The sequence below is a fragment of the Ostrinia furnacalis genome, unplaced genomic scaffold (assembly GCF_004193835.3).
Source record: "Ostrinia furnacalis isolate ACB-3 unplaced genomic scaffold, ASM419383v2 OfSCF1806, whole genome shotgun sequence".
NCBI lineage: Eukaryota > Metazoa > Arthropoda > Insecta > Lepidoptera > Crambidae > Ostrinia > Ostrinia furnacalis.
This window is the reverse complement of record NW_021132045.1, coordinates 99,201-121,675: the sequence shown is the minus strand read 5'-3', so window position 1 is coordinate 121,675 and position 22,475 is coordinate 99,201. Positions and strand designations below refer to the sequence as shown.

Sequence of the window (22,475 nt, the reverse complement as noted above, 5' to 3'; positions counted from 1 at the left end):
CAGTCCTCCATCGCGTTCGGTCTTGAGCTTCGCGCTTGATCTCGCTCCAGGTCTTGCCGATTTTCTTCGCCTCGTCTGCTACAAATAAACCTGAGAATGATGTTTTTTTATTGGAAAACACAACAGATTATAATTATCATTTACTTAGATTAATACTAAATTTACAATGGTGTTGAGCCAGAAAGTAATCCTTTAGCGTGTTAGCGTGTGATGATGATGATAAATAAAGGAATTATGACCTGACCACTCTAATTGCTTACATTTCAGATTCTGGGCAGCCAGCAGTCACGCCGCTGCAGGGGCCGATACTCCTGCGCAACGGCACCGTCCCAGTAGTGCCGCTCACCTCCTACCCCACAGTCAACAATGGCTCATTCTACCAAATACCTGTAAGTTTGCCATCCATGTATGTATATCTATAAAAGTGAGAGGTCACTGACTGATTCACTCACTCATCACGAAATTTCAGAAACTACAAGTGCTAGGAGTCTCAAATTTTGCATGGAGGTTCCTTTTAGAACGTAGGTGCTCACTAAGACGGGATTTTGCAAAAAACAATTGGGGGTAAAACGGGATCCACGCGTACAAAGTCGCGAGCGGTCGCTAGTATGTTAAATAACTATGTTTGATGAAAGGAGAAAATTGGGGATGAAATTGGGAAATCTACGAGTGTCATTTCTCTCTCGGTTACATAAGCATGCCTTTGGCAATATAATGTGACTAGACTTCAATAGAATGTAAATAATGTAACGTAAAACTTCGATCAATCACCTCAAAAAAGGGCTTTTCATAATGCCCCTTCATGGGACACATCCAAACACATTAGATCCCATAAACACATTAATTATAGAAAATTACAACTTCTCCAAACTTTTCGGCGTCATCTTGCATGCTCAAAGAGCTTGACTTGACATTTCCTAAACTTAGGATATAGCACATTGAAAATTATCTGTTCTAACACGTGGACTGTTTATTTAACTACTAATGTTAGCCAATTGGCAACACTGTTGTGTACTTTAGAGTACAATGTAAGTATAGTCACGCCCATAAACGCCTTGAATAACGCCCGTATTCACAAACGATGCTTGCTTAAGTGAAGCAACAAATCGAACGCACAGCGTTGAATAGAGCTCCGTGATTGGTTCGTTTCTCACCCTGTGCATCCATGCGCACTGTGAGACCTCATATGTTTGTGAATACGGGCATTAGACAACTTTTAAGTATTAAGGTAAGTGCCCCCTACTTCGGTATATTAAGGCTCTTACGACTTTCACAATTTATTCAAAAATAACCAAGCATGATATCAGTATGAAAGCTTTTGTATGCTAAACTTTGGTCTTTTGACAGTAACTTAATACATAAATTATAGTTATATTGTTTGAACTTTTTTTAATATTAATTGTTCTGCGGACCTCTTGTTTGGATCCTGTTTCGTGATAAAATTTTGCTCTGTTTCTAAGTTCGTGAACTCATGTCCCCTATTTCGGGATAAGTTTTACGCATCGAGTTAGGATATTTTAATAATGATTAAGGGTTTAATAAATTTAAAAACGATAGTATAATTTTAGAATAAAATAATTCTATGAAATTGACGATATTACTTACCTGAAATATTCATGAGAAATAATATGAGTCTGTCTAGCTAGGTAGTTACGTACCTTCGTATAAAGTTTTGATTTATTATTCTAACAATATGTGAAAATATTTATATAACCATCAGAAATATAGGGGGCCTTACCCCCCCCCCCCCCGTACCCATAAGATTTAGAATTTTTATTTCTAACGATTTATGTGAAAATATTCATACAAGTCTAAGTTTAAAAAATGAGGGGGGGGGTATTATTACCCCCCACCCCTGGAGCTGCTTCAAGTGAGGGTAGTCCCCCCTGAAAATAACCCCATATACGCCAATGACTCATAATAAAAATTAATTAATTTATTACTTAGGCAGGTAAGTATTAAAAACTAAAAAATATGTCGATTTCTTTGATGTTATGTGTCATACAAGTACCTAACACTATACATTTATATATCACGAACTTGGGAAAAAGTAACAATAATTACGGTTCCTTGTTTCGTGATACTGATTAGGCAAATTCCCCAAGTAAAATTCATGGATTCAAGTCAAATTGTGTCAATTAACTATTATCTATCCCATATAAAATACAAATAAACCAAGATAAATAAGACGAATCGAATTAAAACCAAAATTACGCTGGTAGTACTTATGCTAATTTATCTTAAAATTGGTCATTTATGTGAACTTCAAACTCGTGTCATATAAATTCTAGTGAACGAAACATATAACGAATTTAGATCATGAGAAACTTAAATAAATGTATTATTTGTTTCATAACTTACATTTCAATTATCATAAATAATTATTTAAAAACCAAGCATCAAAATATTATCCATAATATCCTTGATTCGGTAGTATCACGAAACAGGGGACACCCGAAAAATAATATGTACGCTATTTCGTGAGTCAATTAATCGCAATTTTAAAGGAATTCTACGTTTTCATATAACTTTTTTCTAAGCCAAATCAATTGTCAAGGAACACATGAAACCACTATTACAAGTTTTATGCAAATGGACGTTTCTTCGCCTTTCTATAAGCTTAAGAAGTTGGAGCGCTAACCTTACGGTGAGAGCAACATTTTCACGCCGCACGGCTGTTTTTGGCTCTCTGAGAGTTTGAAGCTTCGTATTGCTCTCATTTTTGGCGCCACAATGTTGGTACTTGGTTTTTTAGATAGCTTAAATAATAGAGTTTTTGTAGTAATAAAGAATTTTTATAAATAATATTCCATTTGCTTATTATTTGAGCTAGAAAAAAAACTTACGAACTTACGTACTATCACGAACTAGTAGCCGTTTACCTTAATACTTAAAATTTCTTAAAATTACGTTGAGTGTGACTGTACATTTTGCGTAAACTGTTCAAGCTAGGTTAAGCTAACAGAACCGTTTGAACAGGCAAAGACAATCGTAGGTTGTCGATTTTGCTAATAAATGTTACAAAATGTTTACACGTTAATAAAATAGCATACAATTCATGGAAAACTGGGGAAATCCCAATTTAGGAAAAAGCTAAGCAGGTATTATTTTTACTTTTCAACGATGCGATTAGTCTATGTCAGTGATTCTTAACCTTTAAGTCACGAGGGACCAAATTTCTATCTTGTCAGGGACCACTTTTTTTTTCAAAATCCTATGAAAGGGGAGGTCGATTTCTCGCCCACTGTGCGCCATTTGCGTTGTGTTTACTCGACTCATCACGTCACGTCACGTCACTAATTGTTTATTACGAAGTCTTCGCGAACCACTTGGAATGCCTCCAGGGACCACCGGTTAAGAACCACTGGTCTATGTAATAAATAAAACCTATTAAACATGTATGTAATAGTAACCTTACACTTCATATAAATAATATTGTTAATAAAAGCCGTTCTGCTCGTGCACGTTTTAATTTCAGCAGTATATTTTTTTCATAACTTTTCTCGGCCTCAACAAAAAAGTTGAAATTAATTCATCTGCTCTTGAGTTTCGGCTAAGCAACAAAACTGGCGATAAATTTTTAATAGACGAGCTATGTCACAATACAAACGTAGTTGGGTAGGTCAACATTTAAAAATGCAGTGGTCCGGATTATACTGGTAAATACCAAGTCTACCAATGCCATTTCAATGTAAGCTAAATATTTATGTAGTTAAGGTAATATGGAATGGCGATACAGTATAGGTACATACAGTGTGAGTCACGTTAAAGTGTACATATGAAAATAGATGAAACTAGACCTATTTTTATCGACAAAAAAGAGGTCAAAAAATTTTTGAGATTTTTTTTAAATTTTTTATAGAATTTTTTTTCTTCCAATTACTTATTGTAAAGAAAACGTAATAACTTTCAAACTAAGAGGTATATCCTGATAAAATAAAAACAATAATAATGCTAAATAACAGGCGATACTAAAAAAATACATAAAATACACAAAAAATGCCAACAAATAACACCGGTCAACAAAAAAAAAATTTTTTTTTTTGCGCATGGATTTTACTTATTATATTCTGATTATATAAGCAAATGTATATAAAAAAGTGCGATTACAAATCGAAAATATTTGCTTTTTAAGAAGTTATAGCGATTTGAATTTTCCATCTTCATAGTAGAATGTCTCTCAAGATGCACGTCACATTCTCATTTGGATATATTTATAAATAATTATGGGGGCTTATACGCAAGAACAAGGGGCACGCTTTCATCAAAATATAGTGGGATTTGAGAAACGACGTTACCAAGGCCAGTATACTAAAAGCATGATAGGGTTAGATTTTTATGAAAAAAATATTCTATGGAACATGACAGGAAATTAGAACTTTTCATTTTTAATAAATATTTGGACTCTGTTTTAAATTTTTTCTTGTGAGAATGAATCTTAAATGGATGTTTGTTATGTTTTAATAATTAGAAAGAATGAAAGAAAGAAAGAAAAAAAAATATTTGGCAACAAATTACATCATCTCTATGTTCATGTTTCATACATTCATTGATATGAATTTTTCTATTTTTTACACATAAAAGCAAATTCAGAACAATTTTTTGTTGTTATTCTTGTTTCTAGGTTATAAAGCAATAAAAATAAGCTATGCATAACCCGTGCGCAAAAATACTGTAGACAGTTGTAATAAAAAATGATACTTTTTGAAAAAAATCTGCTTAAAAATTCGTGTTTTTTTGGTTATTTGATAAATTTTTCCAAAAAATGCCCCTATAACGGGTGATTTTTATTGTTTTGTATTATTCTCTATCGTATTCCCTTTGTAAAACCAAAAATTGCATGTCTTTATCCCTATCAAAACATTTGATATGATAGTTTGAACAAAGGCCTACCACAACATTATTCTCCTCTACAGGTAAGGACAATTTTAATTTTAACTAAAATGCTTATTTTACTTTAAAATCTTGTGTTTTTACTTGAAATCTAACTTGTCTTTATCAAAATTACAAATCTAGAGCCATTTTCAGTTTCGTTGTTAACGAAGCGTTGAATGGCGCGCCCGGAGAGGCTTAGTTCAAACGATCATAGCAAATGTTGTGATAGGGATAGGGACATGCGATTTTTGGTTTTACAAAGGTAATACGATAGAAAATAATTCAAAGTAATAAAAACCACCTTTTATAGGGGCATTTTTTTGAGAAATTTTTCAAAAACACGAATTTTTAAGCAGATTTTTTTCAAAAAGTATCATTTTTTATTATTTGTTGGCATTTTCTGAGTATTTCATGTATTTTTTTAGTATCGTCTGTTATTTAGCATTATTAGTGTTTTTATTTTATCAGGATATACCTCTTAGTTTAAAAGTTATTACGTTTTCTTTACAATAAGTACTTGAAAGAAAAAAAAATCTATAAAAAATTTAAAAAAAATGACAAAAAATTTTTGACCACTTTTTTGTCGATAAAAATAGGTCTAGTTTCATCTATTTTCATATGTACACTTTAACGTGACTCACACTGTATAAAACCACGAAGCAGTAAAGAAAAAATGTTTCAAAGCTAGGAAATCTTTTTTTCAAACTATTTTCACGCGAACGAAGTCGCGGGCACATAGTATATAAAAATACTTAGCTTATAGTTTCATTCATTGAATAGTTACGACAACTTTTTGATGTTATGATAGGTAAGTAAAAGTTTGAGAAAAAATGGCAAAGGCACGAAATATTAGAAGGTGCTAATCATATTTGAAAATAAACGTTTCCAAAACCATAGTATGAGTACTGCGCAATGTTTATTTTGTGGCACTTGTTCGTAGGGCCAAAAAAATGGGTACCCACAGAGTATCATTTTGAATAGCAACTGTTTTATTGAATGCTAATATTGTAATTTATTTTAACCAAACATTTGGCAAGATATTTTAATTATAGGTCAGTATTATTCATCTTATTCATAGCTCCATTTTTTCTTGTATTCGAACCAAAAATGCAATCCCAGACGCATCAGTCTTGTGTGTAGGTGTGAAGACACTCACGACTTACCTACATAGGTTTATGTAGGTATAACTTTTGTCTGATTTAAAATGTTGTAAATAAGGTAAGATTGGAAATGATACTGAGCATACATATGGTCAATTTATACGCTATATTCCTAAAACGAATCGTTATCTTACGGACAGTTTAAATTAAGGTTGCAGGCCAACAGCTAAGCTAAGTTAGTTTAGCTCACATAGCTGGCGTAGATATCCATAGTTATTTATTTATTTAAAAACTTTATTGCACACACATAAGAATGATCCAGCGAATGTGCAGAAAACTATGCAAACACTAAGGCTGAGTTGCACCACCTAACTTTGACCGTAACTACAAACGATAACCGGTATTTTTTGTATGAAGTTTAACAGATTTTTGACGTTTGTCAAAATCTGTCTCCGTACAAAAATCACTGGTTACTTATTTCTATAGTTACGGATAAAGGAAGATGGTGCAACTCAGCCAGGAAAACTGCGTCAGCTATGCAAGCTAAACTAACTTAGCTAAGCTCTTTTGCCTCATAAAGTTCTTAAGCAAGCACAAATCTGTTCTTAGTCTGAATAAAGGAACAGACCATAAGTGTAACAGATTAAAATTCCATAAATCTGTCCAGTTGAAGAGTGTGGGCGCGAATGAGCTATTGGCACTCAGACCATTAAATCTTTCAAAGCAAACTGAACAATGTACCCTGCTACTATTGCATACGATAATATATCACTTAATATGACAGTAATTCCTGTCTGAGAGCTTAAAGTTTGTCAGGTTTTGAAAGTACAAGAGATTTAAACCTTAACACTCCCTTACCTGTAGTGATCAGAATATCTGTACAGTTCTGCGAATTATTGACATTTACCCTCTTCATTCAAATCAAGATATCGAGTTTCGATCATTATCATCAGCCTTCTTCAGTCCTTGTGCTAGAGGGCTCTGATGCACACTATAAGTATTAGTTCAGCGCCTTCCTGCTACCTTTATGATGTCGTCGGTTGAATACATATAAAGTCACGCCCGTATTTACAAACGATGCTTGCTTAAGTTAAGCAGCAAATCGGACGCACAGCGTTGAATAGAGCTCTGTGATTGGTTCGTGTGTGACCTTGTGCGTCCACGCGCACTGTGAGACCTCATAGTAATATTTGTGAATATGGGCGTCAGAATCCCAAAGCAAAGTACACACGGCCACAGTGTTAACTATCCATTTCAGTTTTTGCTCTCGCTGTCATCAAATGATGATTCTTTGCGATAGAACAAGACGACATGACCGGTAATGGGTAGTTAACACTGTTGCCGATAGTACATGCGATTTTTTCAATTAAAATACCCAAATCTGAATCGGTGCACAACTATACCTACCAGCATTAGAATTGCGAGAGCGTAGGATCGCAGGAAACGCCTGCTCTGCGCCTGAGTCACGCGTGGGCACCAACCACAGATAAAACTGAGACGTGACCAATTTACGGCATGGTGCTGGTGGTAATTTATACCCCGAGCGTTCACCTGTGATCGGTGTCATACTGGCGACTATTTCCCACCTACAGCTGGGGGCTATTTTGAACAGACTTATATTTTTGTTGCAAAATTGCAACCATTACAGCTACATACAACATCTGCGTGGTGATCAGTGTCATATTGGCCACTATTTCCCACCTACAGCTGGGGGCTATTTTTAACAGTGTACAGCACATTAACCTATACATTTTTCATGCAAAATTGCAACTATTCCAAATACATAAGTTGCCACATGTTTACCATGATAAAGGTAGGTTCTCTACTACTCCAGGTCTCTCCCCTTGCCTATGTAGTGTGCATGCCTTATTTCTAAGCTTACAAAGCTTAGTATAAGAAAATGATAATACTTAGTGGTTCCATCACTACATATTATGTCATCCAAAACAGCTTAGAACTTTATATTACCTATTTGAAACAAAGTAAATGAACTCATTTTAGCGTGAATCACCAGATTTTTAAAAACAAACCGCGTAATACTTGACGCATTTGTCAACATAATCCAATAAACACAATCCGAAAATGTACTCTAGTACTCTGTATATAAGATCTCTACAATTTCAGAAGTAGATGCAAAACTACTGCGAAGATTCGCAACAACATGTGTTGCATATAAAATGCTGTACCATCGAATGATTACACCAAAACACAGTTACTTACATAAGAATGAGAATTATTTAACTTGAGATCTTATATGTACGAGCAATTCTTTCTTAAAACTGCCAAAATATAGTGTTATGATTTAAAATTTGCAAAAAATGCAACAAAAATGTGCAGTAAAACTTTAAAAAAATATGCAATAAACAGAAATCATGTTAATCTACTGCTAGTTTTCACTTCTCTGATGCGTTATCTGCATAATATTAATAATGATACGGTAATTCTATACCCAATAAATAACATAAATATTAATTATTCAGTTACTTTACTATTACTACTAATCGCCCTTTAGTAAATGTGGCTATACCGCTTTAATGCCAATGCAATGAGAATGCCACTCGGCATTAAGCCCGCTACAGTATTAGATACATACATAGATACATTAATAACTTGCGAAAGTTTTAATAAATAAATAGGTATCTAACATAATTGTGAAAAGAAATGGAAGTACCTGATAACTTTTACTTGGAGCTATTCGTATAGATAGAGCTGTGCAGTACGCTCTGAGAATATATGCGCGCGCGCACCATTCATAAAAAGTCACCATTGATCGAAGATGTCTGACTCACACATGTGTAATTATGGCGTTATATGAACTCATAACTTGATAATGAAATCAATCAGTCACTTCAAGTAATATGTCATCATGTAGGTAACTTTGTATTTGACAAAACTATAATGTGTGGTTTATAGGAAAACCTGCCCCATAAATTAATCTGGCTGTCAACACAAATTGTTTCATTACACAGACACATGAAAGTCACAACAATAAAATGGTGTTTAACTTTCTAATATTAAGACCTCATAAAAATCAAATGATTTTTATAATGTTACGGGATGAATAAATTAATTCAAATCTGTCTTCCAAACTGACTGACGCGAATAAACATAAAGTTATCTAATACACATAATATTTCGTGTTTTTTTTCCTTGAAATATTGTACACGAGTCAATTTTCGTCTAGACATGAGCAATTCATAACTTCAATGTGCATAAGTTATTAAATACCAATAAATAACTACGGTAGCAAAAATCACGTAAGTTCTATCTTTAGACAAACCGCGTAATGTAAGCAGTAAATGCCGCGCTAATAATTATGGATTCCTCAATTTCATGATAGTGATTGACCTTAGAATAGTTGTTGGCAGTTACATAAAGTTAAATAGCTTTTTCAAGCGATAATTACGCATAGCGGTATAGAATAAAAATAGGCAGTAGCTTATTACGTATCATCCTTGAAAATAGACCACGGCGCGGCGGCGCAGCAAGCGACCCACTGTGGCATTTTTTAAAGTCAAATAGTTTTGTGCACAATAAGAACTATGTACATTTCACATTTATATCTAGGTATGTATCACGATGTAGAAATTGTGTTCCACGTATTTTGTCGGCCGTTTGGTGTAGTGGTTTAGAAAAGACTAGTATGCCGAGAGGTCCCGGGTTCGATTCCCGGCCGAGCAGAAATTTAAATGATGAATTTTCATTTCTGTGACGGGTCTGAGTGTTACTATGTATAATATGTATGTATTTAAACCCATAACACAAGCATATTAAATTGTCCAAAGATATTTATTTATTATTTCCCTCTATAATACTTTATTGACTGGACTACATTTTAATTCAATCTTTGTTTCAAGTGTATGAAACAAATTGAAACGAGAAATATAAATCACGTAAAGTGACGCATTGCACTGGCTATGATCACATTCTATCACATATTATGGGTATTATTACCACAAAGGTGCAATAAATTCTATATCACAAGGTAATTTCTATTAGAAAATAAATTGACCTTTTTACACATGGGACTGTGTTACACTACCGGTACGAACTACATTACACAGGGTGTAAACAGTAAGTAAACTTTAATTTTTTAATTATTTTACCGTGTAATTGCAATTTTGATTTTTACCATTGTGAGTGCCAAGATTAAACAATGTAAAGTAGGTAGGGAAATTGTAAACTTATGTAAAAAAATACAGTAGTTTTCAACTTTGAAGCATTTTCGTCAGAGTTTCCATTTTCCCACAATTACACTAGTAGGTATTCCTTATTACTACTAAAATACATAAAATAACATATTGAGAGTGCTTAAATGCCTAGTTTTTCTATACTAATGAAAAATAAGTGGCCTAAACATTACTTACTCATTAATCTTTTGACCCTGCTAACCTTTAGAAAACCTAGTGATGTCAAAACTGGATCTTGAACTAGTTGATGAGCCGTTGATTATACAGGGTGTGTAGGACAGGTTGGCAAAAAAATACGAGTACCTATTTCTCTAAATGCTATTACACTATGCTTGTGCAGAAAAGAAAGCTGAATGCTGAATTGTTTTAAATCTAAGGTTACTAAGAATAAACGACTTTCATTTTCACTTTTCATTGTATGAAACACCATTTCCGTTGCGGTTGCGTTACATTGATTCGTTAGTTAATTATATTTTAGTGTTTTGTAAATTTAGTGGTATTATAAACCTTGGATGATCTACTACTACTAAAATGAATATTGCAAGTTAAAAGATATGACCTGAACTTAATTAAGAAATCCTTACACCCTGTATATAATTTATTATGTTTTGTACATTCGTAATAAATCACCCGAATTCTCGTCTAAGCGCCATCATGGAGTCTCATCTTTTTTGCCATCAAATGTTATGTTAATTTATTTACTTTGCAAGGTTATTGACACACTTGTGTCATAAATAAATACAAGATTACTTTTGAATTGCAAAACCTCGAATATTGCCAAATTTATACAACGATCCAGTTTCGTTTATAATTATACGTGTTGCACAATTGAAAAAGAACATAAATCACGTGGAAACGTGTTGAATTTTGCATTTTTATGTTAACAATTTTAATGTTCAATATTTATGCGTTATTGTCAAATAATAAGTTTTTATGACTTATTTATTAGCTTCTAATTTCTTGCTTGATTTTATTCAAATTAATAACAGACAAAGACTTATTTTCTTTTTACCCGACTACGGCAAAGCCAAAGGAGGGTTATGATTTTGACAGGCTATGTATGTATGTATGTATGTATGTATGTATGTATGTTCATCTGTTCCCTCGTAACTTCTAAACTACTTATCAGAATTTGACAAATGACATATCATTAGAAGCGTCTTAATTGTCCGCTGGTTATAGGCTATATGGGGTTTCACAAAATCTAATGTGGCGCCCTCTAGCGGACAAAACATACAGAGTAAAAAAATAAAGTTAAGATAAATATGCCGTGTTTGGTATCATTTGAAAGGGCTTTACTTGTACATTTTGAAAATATATATATATTACTAGCATTTGCTCGTGACTTTACCTGTATTCATGGGCTGATTGCATATAATTCACATCTTTTCGTTCATTGCTTCTTTACTACTTATTAGTTCATCAATTTAACTTTTGTTAATATTATGCGCCACAAATACACTTTAACACCAAAATGGTACAAATAATAAATAAAAAGTAACAAAACTAAAACCCAACTACGACAAAAAACGACGCTAAAAAAGTCGTAGTTGGGTTTTAGTTTTGTTACTTTTATTAATGACCAATGGGCCTCACAGTCGCTAGGCACGCAGACAATGCATTTAAATGGATAACATATTACTTTCTCAAGAATAAGGAAAACATAGTCAATAATACTTATTCATAGAACTGGCGTTTATTCAGTCCATATTATTTTCCTTTCTGACACCTATGCACAGATAATACTTAGGTGTAACTTATAGCTTGCTCTAAGTAGGTAAGTTATTGATACCTTTATGAGATTGTTTTTAGTAGGCCCGTTTACCATTATTGATTTCAAAGCTACTGAAAATCTTAAGCTAGGTAGCTAGGTATCTTACTTACGTTATCAAATTTATTGAATTGAAAACTAGGAAGGAGAGCTAGTTTCACTATCTTTTGTCTTCTTCATTATAGCCTTTTAAATATTGTTGTGTTCCGGAAGTTAGAGGCTGGGGTTAGAGGTTAGATATCCAATTCTTTTCTCATGCTTGCACTAAAAAGAATTAAAATGAAAAGTAATGTATAAACTCATAATAATTTCTCAAATGTTATAGTGTCATGCTTCTCAATCTGGACTGTTACTTAGCTTTAATATTAGTTTTTTATTTTAAAGAGATAACTTGGAATTGTCATTCTCACTAAAATGTCTCTGGGGTGGTGGCGTAGTGAGGCGGGTCGTTACATTCCCTCTAATATGGTCGAGTGAAGCGATGGCTGGTTCACTCGTCATGTCTGTGAACAGGCGCTGCTTTCGGGGACTGGTCAATCCAAGTTATTCAAATTTATGTATGCGAGTCATTTCTACTAGTATCTTAATATGTAAGTCTAGATATTAGCACGTCACTACCTTGTTTAATATACCACGCAATCTTGTATTGCTGATTTCTGTCCTATTTTTTTTGTGTGATTATTTGTCTGTATATCAAAATTGTTTGTTTCCCTAATATAAATAAATAAAAAAAAATAAAAAATACCCATTCTTATAAGATACACCATACAAGAATGCATGGTAAATTCAGTGAACTGCTCCTGAATCGAATGTACCTACTACTACTATTTCTATTTATTTATATTAACCGGCAGACAGTGGTGACTGAGTTTGTTGCGGCGCTTCTTCTCAGCACTTGCCAAATGTTGGTCTCGAAGCGCGGGTAGGGTAAAAAGATTATGAGACATGTAGAGGCTCCTTAAGAGCAAAATGACGATTTGTAAGAACTATTTATTAGTCCAAACAAATAAAGAAATTTTGACTTTGACTTTGACTTTGACTTTTGTGGTAGAGAATTAAGGGTTAAAGTTCGCTTCCACCTTCGGCCTGGTCATCACTTTCCATCAGGTGGCCAAAAGCCTCCTCGTTGTGCATAAATTTAACCGCCTCTGTGGTCTAGTGGTAAGACCACCTGCTTCAGACGCAGAGGTCACGGGTTCGATCCCAGTGGGGGCAGATTTTTCTGTTCGGTTTTGTTGATGGTAGGGCTTGTTCTAAGTCCGCCTGGCTAGCTACCACCATCTTACCTATGTCTGTCGCCATTAACAACAATGTTAACAGCATTGTTGTGTTCCGGCAGTTAGAGGTACCTAAGATAGCCAGTTCCTCCGTGGTTGAGGATTCCGGGTGAAGCTCGCTTCCACCTTCGGTCTGATCATCACTTACCATCAGGTGAGATACAGGCCAAGAGCTTCCTCGTTGTGAATAAAAAAATAATAAAAAAACCTAGTAGGTAAAGTTTCCCGAAGGATGACATTTCTGTATGTCTCTCATCTTAGTCAATGGCAATGCATATTCTACTGCGCACGAGTGTCCACATAAATCAATTCAGCATTGACACGCTACATTCTGTTGGAGTACATGCTCTCTATCAGTGGCGACTATGAATTTTAATTTCCTTTTATAACATTCGATGCACACGACGTAAGGGTCAAACCTTACAACCAAGGCATCTATGTACTGATTATTTTTTGTATATTGTTATAGCTCTAGGCTTAACTCGGTCACTGCCTGGGGTTTTGGAAGCGGGTGACATTGACATTATGAACTGACGCAGCATACGAATCTGTGGGTCTAGACAAAGTGCACATTTTAATCGCAAACCAGTCGAAAAGCCTTTTTTTTGTATGGAGTTTTGACGGATTCTATTTTCGATTCGATCAAAAAGTGCACTTTGTCTAGACCCACTGAAGCACATTGTAGTCTCGCTGGATTCCGTGGAGGGTAGTTGAACGGGAAGCATGGTCGATCTGTTTTAATGGTTTCAATTTATTATTTAATGGACTTTAGTGTACAAATTTGGTGTAATTGGTGTTATTTTGTGTTCTAAAGTGCAGTGAAGTGATAAATTATAAAAAACATTAAAATACTTCGAATTTGAGCGCGCATCGAGTGTCAAGTGGGTTGTCATATGAACAACCCGCTTTGGACCCGGTGGCGTCTCGAAACCTGCTTACGGGCATACTTAACTCCACGGAATCCATGAAAAATCAATAGATCTGAAACACCCACGTTCTATTGATAACTATGTCAATTATTTTTCACTCGACATTGGCAGAAATAAACCTCCCAGAGAGGTTTGGTTGCCATTAAAAAAAAAATAGAAAGTAGTCTCGCTATTGACGTCCCAAAAACACCATCCCGCGCTTTGCCGCTCTCAAACCTCAGGCAGTGCCTGAGTTAGGCGCTAGTTCTATACTTAGTTTGGACTTACTATTCTGAGCATTTTTTTCCTCTGAGCTTAGTAAGTAGATTGGTACAGATTCCTTAAATAATTATAATATGTTTTTAAGTTAACATTCTCGAAAAGTTCTAGATCAGTGACCCAGAACTTAATAAAGCTATGTAATTTGTAGCAGTAGACTTAACTAAATAAAACTTAATGAAAAGTCTGGTCTAGGTGCTAAGTATCACATTTATAATTCACAGTGATCTTGCCTGCCTGACATAAAACTTCTGGATCTAGCTTTGATTCTTTACTCATTATCATTATAACAGCTCTTTTCGACTTAACTGACCCTTTTATTTTTAAACGAATACAATTATTCACAATCATACACTGGAATTAAATAAGTATTACGCATCGGACTGCGATAGCTATGGCACCATACCTTGCACTAGTGTAGTCTCAGCCTAAATAGGTATACCTATACACTGCCAGTGATGCTTCTGCACATTCAATACTAAATCTACACCCTAACAGAATAAAGCCTATTTAGGCAGTGTCTGGCGATGATAGGGCATACCAAAGGAAGTTTGGAAGACGTTCCGCATGAAGGTTCTCGTTTTTTTGGCAGTTTGTTTTGAATTAGTTCAGTTAATTAGTGAGGCTTAGAGTGTAAGAGGCAGCAGACGTGTACCAGCGGATATGAATTCGCTATGGTTATTTCCAACTGTGAGTAGGTACACCTTTGTTCAACGTGATTTTGGTTATTTAGGCAGAGAACAAACAAGAAGCAAAACAACATAACTTTTGTGGGCGTTCGTTACTTACAAATTTTGTGACTTAGGTACCTTAGGTTTATCTAAATAATTATTTATAGCCACTTACTTATTGTTTGTTATGCGCATCACATTTTAATGGGATGAGTAATTAAGACATTCAAATACCTACTTAATTACTAGGTACTAAATAATTTTACTCAATTTCACTTTCTTCAAAAGTCATCATATAAATCTAAGTACTTACTTATTTTATTAGGTCTTTTATTTGTTATTAGATTAATATTCGTACGTACTAAATCACAAAGATATTATTTTGTCATCCTTATAAGTCCAAGCGCCAAGCAATACTAATTCATGCCATGCCACAAGTCTCATTTTTACCCGACTGCGCCAGGAGGGTTATTACCTGCTTAGTTTAGTTTGTGAAGTTAGGGCGTGTAGAACTCTATGGTTACCTTCTTTTTACTGACATATAGGCAGCCAGCGCAGGACCGTTCATTGTAGAAAACCTTGGGGGAGGCCTTTGTCCAGCAGTGGACGTCATTTGGCTGAAACGAACGAACGAACTGACATTACTTATGTATTTCTGTTTTTTCCAGATACTATGGACCGCGCTCTCCCTAGCGCTGGGCTATGAGTTGCAGGGGCAGATCATCAGGGGCGTCCCGTGCGTCAAACGCAACTACCAGCTCTATTGTCCGACTGCCGGTAACACCTATCCTTTGTAAGTACAGTTTATACATCTGCGTAACTAAACTAACTACTTAAGCTGGCGCAGCGACCCAAAGTGGTACCCGTTTTCACCATCAAATCAATCCCAAATTTTTATGTGACCCCTATGGTAAAACGCATATCACATAACAGGAATTTTGTTTTCATAGGGGTCACTTGAAAATTAGGGATTGATGGTGAAAACGGGCATTGGTCTCTGACGATAAATCTTCATTTCGGTCTCTTCTGCGTCACTTCTCGCCAGTTATCGACGTGGCGGTCGCGAAGGTCCTATTAGCGATTTCGTCTTCCTACGTAAGATACCTATCTAGAAATCATTGGGGAAGACCTATGTTCAGCAGTGTGCGTCCTGTGACTGAAAGGATTGATCCTTGAACATTTTATACTACGATGTCTACTCCCAATTTATGACAAACCCGCGACCTGTGGCATAGTAGGTAGTCCGGTATGCGAACCACTAGGCCAGGCAGTTAAACGTGTAGATTGCCTAGGACAGAAGATATTTCGAGAAATGCCACGTCTCCTCTCTTGCATCTAGGTTTTATTCAGCACTTATTTATACCTACTTTAATTTTTTTGGCGCAGAATAGCACCACTAAGTACATTAAGGCTGAGTTGCACCACCTAACTTTGACCGTAACTTTAACAATAACCGGTGTTTTTTGTATGGGGTTTGATAGATTTTAACGATAGTTAAAGCAAGATAGTGCAACCCAGCCTAAATGCTGTGTACTTACTTTACTTAGACCTCACTACTTAACTGCTTACATTATTTACCTAATTTTTGCTGTGACCGAAAACTTTTCTGTTCCAGAGATAAAATAGAAAATTTCATAGACGAGAATAAGGCTCTCATCAAGCGTATGTACGGGTCATTCGCGACCCCCGGCGGAAACAGGGTGCGGCGAGCGCCGGGGGTTCCCGACATGCATACAGGAGACTCCTATTTTCGACATGCGCGGCAGGCCAGCAACACACAACTACCTGATGCGCAGTCGGTTAACAGCACTGGCAGGTGAGATTGTTTCTTCTTTTTCTTTTGTTTTTGGATTTCCGTTCGATTTTCGGATGTGAATTTCGACTCTTGAGTGGAAACTGCGGCACAGTAAGCGTAGCATAATGACGTCCTCCCGTCAAGTTGGTGGAGTAAGGACTCGCTAAGACAAGCCGAAGAGAGGGGTGGAATACTAAAATGACGCTTATCCAAAAGTGCTTATTATAGCTAGCTGTGGATGGATAGCCATAGGCTGATGATGATGATATTGCTCTAAATTCTAAAATTCGGTTTACCAACAAACACATCAATGGTCCCAATTATAGTAGACTGGAATCACGTGCCCGTGCACTTTAACTAAAAAAATCTATATAAAAGAAAGTCGTGTTAGTTACTCCACTTATAACTCAAGAACGGCTGAACCGATTTAGCTGAAAATTGTCAGGGAGGTAGTTTAGAGCCAGGAGAAGGACATAGGATACTTTTTTTCCCGTTCGAAATAAAAAAGAAGTCTGCTTATTTATTGCCATTAAGGCGGAACAAAGTTCGCCGGGTCAGCTAGTAGTTAAGTAAAATGTAAGTTGCATATTATGATGATATTGATGGGATTTGGAATTTGAAAGTCCCTAAAAGCTTACCTACTAGCCATAACATTTGAAAGCGTAGGTAAAACTAAAAATATAGTATTTAATAGCATCTCATATCATTTCAGGGTTGACGCGTGTGAGAGCAAAACTGAGATCATGACCCCGTATTGGGCTCTGAACTCAGCGAGGAAGCTCCGGGCCATAGTCAACACGATGCACTTCGAGCAAGCCATACACCAGGAAGTCTGCAGGTAAGTAACCACAAGGTGGACTGACGACCTCATAATGGTAGCAGAAAGGCACTGGATGCAAAATTGGGAGACATTCTGAAACTAAATATTTCGCCTTCATTTCAACTTAGCAAATGAACCAAAGCATGCGTGAGATCATACAAAACAACTATTATAAATGCTTCTAAATCGATGTTTAAATAATCAATTGACATCCACATATCTATCTACGTGTCTGTGGTCTTGATTATCATGTCTGTATTATCATGTCGCCTTCTAAGGAAGCCTTATGACAATAAGCAATTTGCTAATCAATTTAATGGATCCTTAATTAACATTTGCCAGATTTTGGCTGGAACCACTGCCTTAGAAAGAAAATATAGATTAGTAACTAAGATGTTTTTAATCAGTAAATAAAATTTTATGAAGTCGTTAGCATACTGAGTGCCTTCTGCACTTACTGCTATGACGACAGATGAAGCTGTTAAAGCACCTTGGAGACTATAATGAAAAAGAAAAATTAGGAACGAAATTCACACAATGTAGTTGTTTATACAGGAGACACAGGTGTTAAACACTATAATACGAGTATCTTCTTCTTTCCTGTGGGTTGTAAGAAGAGACCTATTAACTTTTTAGACTTAAACCGTCACGCATCTGAGATTCAAGAGCGTCCTAGGCAAAACTTTTAAAACTTTTTATTAATTTGGGCACTGACCAAAAAGTCATCCCGTGCATTTATCCTACACTTTTCATGTTTAAATAACGCTAAACTTAAATTTCCAGCAAAAAGACAACATCCCGCTGCTCCAACGACTGCGGTTGCGAACAGAAATACAAATGGCACCGCCTGTTAGCCTACGATCCTACCGACGACTGCGCCGGCATATTCATGGACTGGTTCCTATTCCCGTCCTGTTGCGTGTGCCGGTGTAACCCGTGAGCGTTGCCATGGCAACGGACATTTAATTTTCTACCCTCGTAAAACAAGCGCCATCTACCTGCATTTTTTTTAGTACAAAAACGGCAAGCCAACCACTTTGTGCATATTGTGTACTTCTATTAGGCACGATTCCTCTATGTAAGTACTAATAAAATGACGCTAGTTCAGAACTTGATACGTAATCTTTTAATCTGACATAGTTAAGAAAGATGTGCCAATCTACAATCGATTGATAATCTAGTGTTGAAGCAAAATTAAATTATTCCTTGTTTAATGTTGCAAATTGACTGAATCAAATAAGATCCTCTAACGCATTTTTTCGAAGCATGTAACAAATCACGCCTTCAGTTTTCTTTCTGTTTCATCAGGGTTCTTACGAAACTATTTCTTTCTATCTTGCTGTAGTAGGGATTATTATAATAAAATTTGGCCTATTTTCATTCTCACTAGATTTGCCATGGGTGTTATGTAAAAGTATATAAATAATCCAATTTTTTGATAAATAAAGAGGGTAGAAATTACTAATTATATTAGACAGGTTGACAATAAAGATTGATCTCTCAGATCATACTTTAGAATTTAAGTAATATATTATAATAATTATCTAAAATTCTAAACTAATAGTTTAGAATCACAATTTACGTCTTAATTTTAGTATTTGATTGAAAGTATCAATAACATTATGTACCTTATTTGATTATGTATATGATAGTATACATGTAATATTAATGTATATCACTGCCAATGTATAATTTCATTTATTTGAGTAATTTTTTGCCTTAAATGTGTGGTCACGCAAAAGAAAATAGGTATAAAAATTACACCACATTGCTTATTTATTGACAAATGTTTATATTACTGTGTACTAATAGAAAATGTTAATTAAGTACAATTTTTCTTTAAAAGCTTTACAATTTGATTGATTTTAAAAAAGGCAATATTACACTATATAAAACTTCCAACTATAAGTTGTGAGGCTGAATCAACATAAAGTAGGTGCTATATTATTATGTAATAATTTTTATACTTTGATGATGCTGCTTAGTTTAGAAAATGAAACTATTAAATAAGATGCGTACATTTGTAAATTAGATACTTTTTGACTTACTAACAATAGTTGTACTTAACATATTATAGAGCATACCATTTTACTCACTGTATTTATGTCATATAAAATAAATTAGGCTTTTCAATTTGTTCTTTTATTTCAATTAAGTTTACTCACTGATCCAAAAAGAAGGACATTTTTTACACAAAATTCCCAATAGTTTTAAGTCATTCTAAAAGTACTAGATATTTCAAATGAAAATCATAATTCAAAGTAACATTTTTAATTGATAAATCATTTTAATTACTTAACAAACAACACTATCACATATTTAAAGTAATTCCAGTGCATTATTTACAAACTACTTACAGCTTTGATTCTATACCTCTCTAATCACTTTTCTCTTTGGATTTTAATTGCTCGAACTCTTTGAAGACTTTCTCGCTTAGTTTATCGCCTTCGTCGTCTATTTGTTCTACAGATAGAACTTCAGGGATGTAGAACTGCATCATGTTTTGTACCTGAAAAAGTCCATAGAACCATTATTGTGTGTGTAATGTTTGTTTTGTCCTATTCTTCTCTGCTAGAACCAAACAAATCAATGGCCAATGTGCCTACAACACCTGTAGTAAAGAAAAAAGTTTTGTATAGTAAATTAATCTCTTCTTTTTTTTCCAATTAACATCTGTCACTTGAGAAAAGAAAAGAAGGTTCACTTTGCTCTTTTTTTTACATGTCCTATAATTAGGACAGGAAAAAATCTCACTGATAATTAAAAATATCTATTATTTATGGTATTTACCCCATTTTTCAATGTTACAATAGAGCTAGGGCAAGATGAACAGGAACCCTGCATTTTCAGTGTCAGCACTCCGTCTTTGAAGTCAACGAACAGGACATCTCCACCATCTTCCTGGACTGTAGGCCTGATGCGTGTATCCAGCAGTTCTTTGATCATCTGGACAATTTCATCGTCATCTTCATTTATTTCTGGAAAGTTACAATAATATGTAACATTATTATAAACACAATGTAGTGGCACTTAAAATCATCATCATCATCTCAGCCATAGGACGTCCACTGCTGAACATAGGCCTCCCCCAATGCTTTCCATGTTACCCGGTTGGTAGTGGCCTGCATCCAGCGCTTTCCTGCTACCTTTATGATGTCGTGGGTGGACGTCCCAAGCTGCGTTAAAAATATGTATTTACAATTTTCATTAGGGCAATGGTCTCTTTCTCTGGATTTTACCTAAAACTTTATGATAATTTTTAAACATAGAACGTTTTACTTACGTGTTTCACCAGACGGCTTAGCATCAGTGACTACAGGCAATCCGCTAGCGAAGAAGTCCATGATGGTAGCAAAGATCTCCGGTTTCAGTATTCTCCATTCAACATCATCGTCTTGTTTTGTAACCGTTACAAATTCAGGTCCGAAGAACACAGCTTTTACACCTTCTATTCTGAATATCATTTTGGCTGTAAAATAACAATAGAAGTCCAATAACATACATGAACAATAGCCTAGATTAGTTAGTTTAGGCAATTAAAATCACACTTGGCCTCTTGATTGGGCCATTGTCAAGAATCTTGCCTAATATATTTTGTAACTGAACATAAGGAACTAAGCAGGGTTTGCCTTAGTAGGTAGAGTTATATTTAGCCATAAATTAAATACAATTTTTTTACAATATTAAAGATGAAATATTTACCTAATGGACTACACTGTGCTGCACCAATATTAGGGAAATCCATTGTCTGCCCGGCCTCCAATACCTTCGTTCCCGGTAAGAACTTCAAGCTATTGGGATTCGGCGTGTCTTGAGTCTGAATAAACATGCTCCGACATTGGCATGCGTAGAGCGGCGATGTATGCGCATTTAGTCTAGTATTATTCTTGTGCAGTCCACTAAATAGCCTTTTATCGTCGTATCTAAAATATATAGTATAAGCGTTAGTGTTTTAAAAACTAATAGTATATTTTTTTAAACAACAAAACAAGTGCAGCAAATAAATATTTGTAAAACTTTTACTTAAATAATGATGCAGCGCAGATGCGCCTACAGCAACTGGCTCTTTGAAATAATTTAACAGAATTACGTAGCATTTTGATTTTCTTTCAAATAAGTATGACTTTCTAAATAAATTCACTTTTTGTCCTTTTTGTGTATTTTTCGCTAAAATTTTATTTTTTCGTTCACTTCGGCGTAAAACAGTGACAGTTGAGAGTTGGTTGCATAGAGTAGAGNGGTGTAACAGAGCGCGACAGCAACATAATTACGCGCGAGCGATAAGGGTGGGTAGCTTGGGGTCATTGGACAAAATTCTACGTGCTCACAGACCGGGCTTTAGTGCTTAAATCATTACCTGCCTCTGAGAATATTAGTTTCGATATCACCCGAGTTTGAAATGAGTAAGTAATAATTTGATAAGTAGGGTAGTGTCTTGGAATAAATGCTGAAAATTTAGCTTCGCGTCGTACATAGTACTATTTTTTATAGAAAACCATGGTGGCAACCCTATTGCCCGTGTATTCGAATTGATTTTTGATGGGCGACTATTATCACTACATTAGGTTTAGCTTTCGCAGTGAATGTTCAGCGTTTTTTGGGACTGCCAAATAATTGGGATTTGATTGGTCCGATTTACAGAAGCTTCAAAAGAAATTAGTGATTCGAGAACGTTTATTGTTATGCTAATATAATGCGTAAGTGTGTGTTAACACGTGCGTTTTTCTTGTTTTTTCAGTATGTATTTTTTAATGCAAGTCATAGCAATTTATAGCCCTACTGTACAATA

General features: G+C 35.1%; 2 protein-coding genes across 2 annotated transcripts in view; one reads left to right on the top strand and one right to left on the bottom strand.

Annotated features, from left to right (window-relative positions):
* The window catches only part of spz3 (Spaetzle domain-containing protein 3), a 39,355-nt gene extending 20,690 nt beyond the window's left edge, over positions 1-18,665 (top strand). Inside the window, exons 3-7 of the mRNA XM_028305887.1 lie at positions 268-389; positions 15,740-15,864; positions 16,687-16,887; positions 17,579-17,704; positions 18,470-18,665. Of these exons, the coding sequence (XP_028161688.1) occupies positions 268-389; positions 15,740-15,864; positions 16,687-16,887; positions 17,579-17,704; positions 18,470-18,626 (731 nt within the window). The 3' untranslated portion in view covers positions 18,627-18,665. The remainder of the gene's footprint in view (positions 1-267; positions 390-15,739; positions 15,865-16,686; positions 16,888-17,578; positions 17,705-18,469) is intronic.
* Positions 18,666-19,941: 1,276 nt separating this feature from the next.
* Positions 19,942-21,901, bottom strand: LOC114353781 (NFU1 iron-sulfur cluster scaffold homolog, mitochondrial). The gene is made up of 5 exons (XM_028305888.1): positions 21,710-21,901; positions 21,389-21,609; positions 20,970-21,155; positions 20,477-20,664; positions 19,942-20,195 (listed from the first exon to the last, which is right to left on the bottom strand). Exons 1-5 carry the CDS (start codon positions 21,781-21,783, stop codon positions 20,064-20,066), a joined length of 801 nt encoding a protein of 266 aa, XP_028161689.1. The 5' UTR covers positions 21,784-21,901; the 3' UTR covers positions 19,942-20,063.
* Between the last annotated feature and the right edge of the window lie 574 nt (positions 21,902-22,475).

What these genes read in the sequence shown, in the direction of transcription:
- LOC114353781 (XM_028305888.1), bottom strand. Translation starts at nt 21,783, where the DNA reads ATGCTACGTAATTCTGTTAAATTATTTCAAAGAGCCAGTTGCTGTAGG. An exon ending in AGCACAGTGTAGTCCATTAG is followed by an intron (nt 21,156 to 21,388) that starts GTAAATATTTCA and finishes GTTATTTTACAG; the next exon opens with CCAAAATGATATTCAGAATA. An exon ending in TAAGCCGTCTGGTGAAACAC is followed by an intron (nt 20,665 to 20,969) that starts GTAAGTAAAACG and finishes GTAACTTTCCAG; the next exon opens with AAATAAATGAAGATGACGAT.